The sequence below is a fragment of the Pseudorca crassidens genome, chromosome 2 (genome assembly GCF_039906515.1).
Source record: "Pseudorca crassidens isolate mPseCra1 chromosome 2, mPseCra1.hap1, whole genome shotgun sequence".
NCBI classification, from domain to species: domain Eukaryota; kingdom Metazoa; phylum Chordata; class Mammalia; order Artiodactyla; family Delphinidae; genus Pseudorca; species Pseudorca crassidens.
Genome location: NC_090297.1, coordinates 115,681,860 through 115,689,789, shown reverse-complemented (window position 1 = coordinate 115,689,789; position 7,930 = coordinate 115,681,860). Strand labels below are relative to the sequence as shown.

Below are 7,930 nucleotides of genomic sequence, written 5' to 3'. Positions count from 1 at the left end.
AAGATGGAAGTACATGGTACGTTAGGTGGAGAGGCCTGGGACCTGTTACACCCTCCCCTGCACCTCTTTACTCTGTGACCCCTTCTCTCTTTTTTCATTTGCTCACCATAGTGAGCTCTCATGATCCCATCAGGAGAGCCTTCAAAGCTTGGGACCCTCAATGCCCACTCTATCATAACCTGCAGTCCAGCTTCCCAACCCAATTGAATAATCCACAGCTGTACCTGGTGCTAGAACGAGGTCACTTTAATTCTTCTTTTTGTATGAAATCAGAACTGCAACAGGAGGAAATCACACACAGGACACAGGACACAGACCTTTAGGGCCCATTGTTGGGGGTCTTAGGAAGAAGTGAGGGTCATGGGAGAGGGCTGGAGAGAGAAAAGGAGCAGGCAGGACTGGGGTGGGATTGTCTGGGGATGGAGGGAGCTGAAGAAGGATCCAGGAGCCCTGGAAGTGGGGGAGGGGCGCCATCCCAGAGGACTAGGGTGTCAGGACAGATGGATCCCAGGAAGGGATATGGGTGTGGTGAGCAAAAGGGATCCCCACACACACCTGGAGTTACAGAAGGAGCAAGAAAGGGAAGGGAATAACTAGGGAGGAAGCAAGAGAGACCTGGCTAGGACAGCCAGGAGCTCCCTCAGTCGACCCCAAAGTGCACGACTCGGCAATAAATAGTAATATTTATAAATAAATACGTAAATAAATAGATGAATAAATAAATAAATACGTAAATAAATAATATCCTTGTAGAGCTAGGAGTTTGGTGCGAGGGAGGTGGAAGCATGGGAAGTGCGGTGAGCTCATCTCTTCTACGCAGGTCCTCAGGCCCTTCATTCTGCCACGGACCCTGGGCTACTGAGCAGGGGGCGCTCAGCAACGTGGGGGTAGCGCAGAGAGCCACGAGGTGGGATGGGGTAGGGGGTTATCTTCCCTTGCTAATAAAGGCAGCTTAAGGAAGCAGAAAAAATATAATAAACAGGTCCTAGGGTCGGGAGAGCTGAGCTTTCCCAGAGGGCAACAACAGGGCATCCCCCCTGCATCCGAGGGAGGAATCAGTGTGGGCTTTGCACATCTTTGTGGTGGACTGGGATGGAGGAAGCAGACATGAGATTTGGCCCACTCACTGCCTGGGCCTTTTGCAGATGCTCTGGGCTGATTTGGGGGACATCACCCCCTACCCCAAGATCTAGGTTCCCTTTCTCTAGCTGCACACAAAGAAGAAGAAAATTGGGATGGTTGGGGTGGGAGGAGATAGGGAGGGGGCCAAATAGCTCAGAGAGGGCAAGGCACTCACTACCAAGTAAGATCCGAGGTCTGTATATGCTAAGCCTCAGGAACAAGATAGAAAACAGGAAGAGTTTTTCCATAATCCCCAGCTACTGAGATTCCCCTCACAGGAGTTACCTCACCATGCCCCTGCCTCCCAAGGGCTAGACTGAGATGTCTAAGAAAAAGCCCACACCCTCTAACCCCAGCCTTCCCCTTTCCTGTTCCCATGCTGCCCCTCTACCATGGGCAGGAGAAGCTGCAACAGGGTGCAAACAGGATGGGAGACAGAATCGGGGTCTGGGGAAGGGGGTGTGTCTCTGAAAATTTGGATGTAGGAGTAGAAGAGGCAGCAGCCCATGAGCAAGCCAAGGGGAGATTCCAAGACTGTATACCCACCACCCAAGCAAAAACATTTCTAACCGGCTGGGTCCCAAACACAAACTGTAGAAGGTACCCACGAGAAGAGCCCTCCGGCTGCCTAGGTGAGTAAAAGGAAGTCTCCTTCGACCAATCGACCAACCGGTGGGCACTCTGCCTGAGCCCAGGGCCAGTGGGTACATGCTATGCCAAGGTACAGGGACTCAGGGAGGAGAGGCCGTTCTAAGCAGTGAGCGGTGAGGAGGGACCCCAGCGAAGCCCCGGGGAGAGGAGTGAATCCAGGGCGGGAGGCAGGCAGTGTTCAGACGTCCAGCACGTGGTTCAGGTAGGAGATGTAGCAGATGGCCAGGCGCAGGATCTCAATCTTGGAAAGCTTCTTGTCGGGGGGCAGCGTGGGCAGCAGCTTGCGCAGCTCGGCGAAGGCCAGGTTGAAGGCTTCCACGCGAATTCGCTCCCGCGTGGCGTGGGCCGTGCGGTACTTGGCTGTGGCGCGCCGCCGGCGCCGCCGCTCCTCACGGCTCAGGTGCTGCAGGTCTTTCCGGCCCGGCTCTCCTGGCTCCAGGACGCGAGCCTGGCCCCCTCCCGGCCCCCCCGGCCCCGCCCCGTCAGGGCCCGCCCCGCCCCCACAGTCGCTGAAGCCTGACTCGGTCTCAGAGTGGGTGGGAGGCAGGTCCAGCTCCATGGTGTCTGAGTTGAGCATCATGATGGATGCCCCTCGCCCTGTGAGATCAGGATCCCCTCCCCACCCCTCCCTCTGGGAGCCTGAAAGCTGGTTGCGGGAGGGGCAGGAAGGGCCTGGGGTGGTGGGGTCTGCCACTGAGCTCAAGGAAGTGAGAGCCACTTCAGGGTTCCATGGTCAGCGTTCTGGTCGGGAGCCTGGAAGAGAGAAGGGGAAATTGGTAAGGGCAGAGGGAGGAAGGAGGGGACAGCTCAGAGATGGGGAGGGGTGAGGAAGGTTTAAGATGGGCTGGGAGAGGGGGAGGTACTGTAAGCTTGGGGAAAGAACAGCAGAAACATGGGGAGGGGTGGAGGCAGTGAGGCAGGAGAGACAGGCAGGAGGCCATGGTGTCAAGGAGTAAGAGGAAAGATGGAGAGAAGGGAAGAGATCCAGAAAGTCGGCAACTCGAAAGGAGAAGAAGCAATGAGAAGGACAGGGTCAGGATAAAACTGAGCAAGAGGATTAAAGACCTAAGTGTAAGACTTAAAACTGCAGCTCCTAAAGAAAACACAGGGGGAAAACTTCATGACATTGGACTTGGCAATGATTTCTTAGATGTCATACCAGAAGCAGAGGCAACAAAGGCAAACATAGACAAATGGGACTACATCAAACCTACAAATTTTGTGCGTCAAAGGACACAATTAACAGAATGAAAAGGCAATGGGAGAAGTTATTTGCAATTCATATAGATGTAAGGGGTTAATATCCAGAATATTATAAAGGACTCCCACAGCTCAACTTCAAAAAACTAAATAACTAGATTAAAAACTGGACAAAGAGCTTGAAGACATTTCTCCAAAGATGATATATAAATGACCAGCAAACATATGAAAAGATGCTCAACATCACTAATCATCAGAGAAATGCAAATCGAAATCACAATGAGATATATATGACCTCATACCCATTAGGATGGTTACTATCAAAAAAAAAAAAAAAAAAACACCCAGAAAATAACAGGTGTTGGCAAGGGTGGAGAGAAATTGGAACCCTTTGCCCTGTTGGTGAGATTGTAAAATGGTGCAACTGCTATGGAAACAGTATGCAGGTTCCTTTAAAAATTAAAAATAGAATTACCATATGATCTAGCAATCCCACTTCCGTGTTTATGTCTAAGGAAATTGAAATTGGGATCTTGAAGATATATCTGCACCCCCATGTTCTTTGCAGCATTATTCACAATAGCCAAGATATGGAAACAACCCAAATGTCCATCAATAGATACACAGATAAAGAAAATGTGGCATATACATACAATGGAATATTATTCAGCCTTAAAAAGGAAGAAAATCCTGTCACAATGCTACAACATAGATGAACCTTGAGGACATTATGCTAAGTGAAATAAGTCAGTCACAAAAACATAAATATTGTATGATTCCACTAATATGATATATGTAAGTATTCATCTTCATAGAAGCAGTATGTAGAATGGTGCTTACCAGAGGCTGAGGGGAGGGTGGGGAAGGGGAGGTGTTGCTCAAAGGGTATAGAGTTTCAGATTTACAGGATGAAAAAGTTCTGGAGCTCTGTTTCACAACAATGTGAATATACTTAACACTACTGAACTGTACACTTAAAAGAGTAAATTTTATGTTATATGTTTTTATCACAATGATTTTTTTTTAATAATTAAAAAGGGGTGGGGGGGAACTGAGCGAGACTGGAGCCACAGCTGCAAGAGAGATTGGCTGTGGCTCTAAACCTTTCCCAGTTGTGAGGGGAGCATTGCAAGCCTTGGCCCTACCATCCCCTCCCTCCCAGGGCCTGTCTCCACCCTGGCTGCCTCTGTATGTGTGTGTGGAGGGGAGAGGATGATAAACACACAGATTGCCCTTTGTAGAGTGGACTGGGGCATATGGAGCTCGGCACAGCTGCCCAGTTCAGTCCCTCCCAGCCCCCAAACCCCACAACAGGACCATTGCAGACACCAGATCCTACCACCCCGACCACTAGAATCAGGGGGAGGTATCTCCTCTGGCCACAATCCCCCTGCTCAGGACAGTCCCTTCCTCCAGCTCTGTCCTCAACACCCTCAACCCTTGCCATTCCCTGGCCGTTTTGGCAACTCTGCAAGGAAGATTGGGGAAAGGGAACATAATCAGCTTTCCACTCCACATCCTCCCCCAGCCCAAGGCCAGTTCAGATGTGGCGGGCAGAGACGGATAGGGGTAGCTTTTGGAGGCCACCATTTGGGGCTTGGCGAAGCTTGCTTGTCCCTGGGACCAGAGGAAATCAGGAAGAGGCAGCAGGAACATGGTCTGGGGGAAGGCTGGGGAAAGGGCTTTGCTGTGGGAGAATGTCAAGTGGGAACAGTGGGCCACTCACTGTGAGCTCAGCCGGACTAAAGTGGCAGAAACAGAAGCACAGAGGTTCCTTCGCAATCACCATATCCCCTTCCTCACCAGTCCGGGTTCTCCCGCCTGATGGACACCTTCACAGGGGTCAGGACTCCCCAGGCTTGCCCCGCCCCACCATGCAGAAAACAGGCTCAAATGAGTAGTCCACTAACAGTAAGCTCTGAGGTTGGGGGTGTGAGATCATCAACATCTGACAGCATGTACGCACACAGCCATAACACAAAACAGACGGGGGTGAGTGCTGAAATTTAGAACACACCGCATATTCCAGGGTCCAAAGGAACATGAGGGGATGGATGGCAATAGCGTGGGAGGCCCCGAAGTCAGCACCTCCCAGTATGTGTTTAGTGCTCCAACTCCCCACCCCCATGACCCAGGAATTCAGCTATGGGGCTCTCGGCACGTCTATCACAGCCCTGCCTGGTCCCCGTGTTCCTTCATCCCTGATCACTTGGCCCTCCCTTCCCCTCTTCTGCTCCCAATCTGACCCCAGTCCCATTTCCACCTGGACCCACTGTCTTCCCCAGCTGCAGTCCTGGCAGCAGCTTCTATTCACCCATCAAGTCAGTCCTCACCCCAAAATCCACTTCTGGTTTCAAAGTTGCAGGTTCCGAGGATCAGAATTCCAAGCATCCAGGATAGGACTTCCTGCCCCACTTCTGCCATCCCCAACCCGACTGAGAATAGATAGGCACAAAGAGTCAAAGGGGAGAAGTGGGGAAGAGGGAGGTGCAGGGACAGAGAGAGACACAGCGTGAGAGAAAACTAGAGGGAGACTCTGGGAGGGGACTTGAGCCAGAGAGTGGGAGGGACACGCCCACCCCTCCCCAGCCTTTGGTTCCCCCTTTACCTAGGAGGAGCCTGTGAGGGGATCCAAGCTGGCAGGACAGGGGGGCAGCGTTGACAGCCCCAGTCTCCTCTGGCTGCTCAGAGCTCATCCGTCTGCAAAGTTATTGACCAGCTTTCTAGACCTCTCCGGGGCAGCGTGGCGTGGCTGTACAGGCTCCGGGGCATAGGAGAGGGGTACACATGTTGGGGATATAGGGCCCAGGTGGAGGGGTTGAGCTTGGCTAGGTACTGGGGACACCCGCACTCACACGCACACACACACCACACGCTCACAGACACATACACACCTGAGCTGGCCCAGCCCTATGTATATATATGGAGATACACACACACACCCCCAGCTCTCCATTGGCTGGCCCAGCCCCCCCCTTATCAATATTAAACAGTAAGGCCAGGCAGCCATTGGCAGAGGGATCTGGGAACCCCCCTGGGAGCTGGGGGTGGGGCTGGCCCTGGGGGGGGCGAGGAGTGGGGGAGCAGGGACATCTGTTCTCCATGCATATTTCATAAGCAAGAAATGGAGAGCTGGGGAAGGGGTGGGGCTGGGGCGAGAGCCAGGGCAGGATCACAGATGAAACCCCTCAGTCTCCCACACCAGAGGCGGCAGGGACAGAGGCCCCCAGCAAGCCAGGTTTAAGTGCCATGGTCCCATTCTGAGTCCCAGCTGGGCTTTGACAGCCCCTTCCCACATCTCCTTTTCCCTGGGAAAAAGGCTCTCCAAGGTACTAACAGGGAGATCGAGAAAAGGGCAAGTGGACAGCACGAAAACGCAGAAGAGGTTCCCTAGAGTCCTTGCCCTCACCAAGCTCTCATTCTTCGTAAAGCTGGTTCCCACCAGCCCCTTTGCTAGGCTGCCTGTGGCTACTGCTCAGGCCCCTGCCCTTGTCACCCTGGGACTCAATCACCCCACACCCTCTTATCCCAGCCTCCAGCCTCCCACCTACCCAATCACCAGGGGAGGAGTGGGGTCAGATTCCTGACACAGATCCTACAAGGAGTTTTTCTAGGCTGGCTGGCCCAACCTGACCCACTGGGAATTGGGGGCTCTCAGGAGGAAAGAGGTAAAGGCTAAAAGGAGCAGGATACAGGAGTGCGGGGAGAGGAGGAACCAGGGTTGGATGGACACTGGGGGAGGAGGGCAGGGCACCCAGGCAGGCTTCAAGCATGCAGGGGCATCAAATGAGCAATAAGAAAACTAGCTGCAAAATCATATGCAAATGGGCATTGATTAAGTTCACATCAATAGCTCAGCTGCCTCCAGCCTGTGTGTGCATGTGCATGCGTGTCTGAGTGTGTGTGTGTGTGTGTGTGTGTGTGTGTGTGTGTGTGTGTGTGTGTGGTGTGTGTGAGATACAGGGTGGCAGGAGCAGGGAGCAAGGGAAGCACAGAGGCAGTGGGCTACATTTCCGTATCTGAAGTTCTCTTCCCCACTCAGCTGTTGAATGTCTTCGTTGAACCTCTGTGAATATCGAGAAGGAACCATGGCTGGGAGGACTGCAGAGACGGCTACACTGCTACAGTGAAGAAAGCTTTGTCGGCTGTGTGACCTTGGATGAGTAACTCAACCTCTTGAGCCTCAACCTTCCTTCTCTGTAAAATGGGATTAAATATAGCTGCCGCTTAGGTTGCCACGGAGATTAAGCGAGATAATGCACGTAATGGGTCTGGACCTTAGTAGGAGCACAGTCCACCTGCAGGCTTTTGGAAGCATTTGCCATTTCCCTGTTGCCGATCAACCTTTTCTGGGCTTTCTCCAGGGTAAGGCATTCCCTAAGGGGAGTCCTGTAATTCTTCCCCAAGCTCCCCCACCCCCAGGTCTGGGAGGTGCCAACTCCCACCTGGGCAGGCCCAGACAGGTGCCCAGGCGCCAGCAGATTGGCTGAGCTGGAGGGGAAAGGAGGCTTGAGGAGGGGGGCTGGGGGGCAGGGGATCAGGTGGCATCGCAGTTCTTGCATCACCATTGCCATGGTGCTGATTAAAAACCAATCTCTACCTAATGAGCCCCCAGCAACAACAATCCTACCTCCCCCACCCTCTTGCCCTCTACCTCATCCAAGAAAATTGGGAGACAGAGAGACTCAGGAGAGAGGGCCATGGAGGAGAGGAGAGATACGGAACAAATGGGAGATGGAGAAGAAACAGAGGAAATGAAGGGGGAGACGTGGGGAGATGTCGAGACACACACAGAGAGGAACAAGATGAGAAAACAGAGTCATGAGGTTACAGACATGGGGAAGATACAGAGAAATGGGAAGACTCGTTGTGGGGAGATGGAGGCGTAGGGGAGACAGAGAGATAGAAGAGAGAAGATGGGAGCAGAATTGCCAGGTTGCCAAGGCTTTGTGGAAGA

At 52.7% G+C, this 7,930-nt stretch overlaps 1 protein-coding gene across 2 annotated transcripts; it reads right to left on the bottom strand.

Moving 5' to 3' along the window:
• Positions 1 to 232: 232 nt before the first annotated feature.
• Positions 233 to 5,844, bottom strand: NHLH1 (nescient helix-loop-helix 1). Of its 2 annotated transcripts, none has more exons than XM_067714011.1 (2): positions 5,582 to 5,844; positions 233 to 2,526 (listed from the first exon to the last, which is right to left on the bottom strand). In XM_067714011.1, the coding sequence occupies exon 2, from the start codon at positions 2,351 to 2,353 to the stop codon at positions 1,952 to 1,954; it is 402 nt and encodes a 133-aa protein (XP_067570112.1). In that variant the 5' UTR covers positions 2,354 to 2,526; positions 5,582 to 5,844; the 3' UTR covers positions 233 to 1,951. The 2 variants fall into 2 exon arrangements, with proteins under 2 accessions (XP_067570112.1, XP_067570119.1); XM_067714018.1 differs by lacking the exon at positions 5,582 to 5,844 and adding an exon at positions 5,307 to 5,552.
• Between the last annotated feature and the right edge of the window lie 2,086 nt (positions 5,845 to 7,930).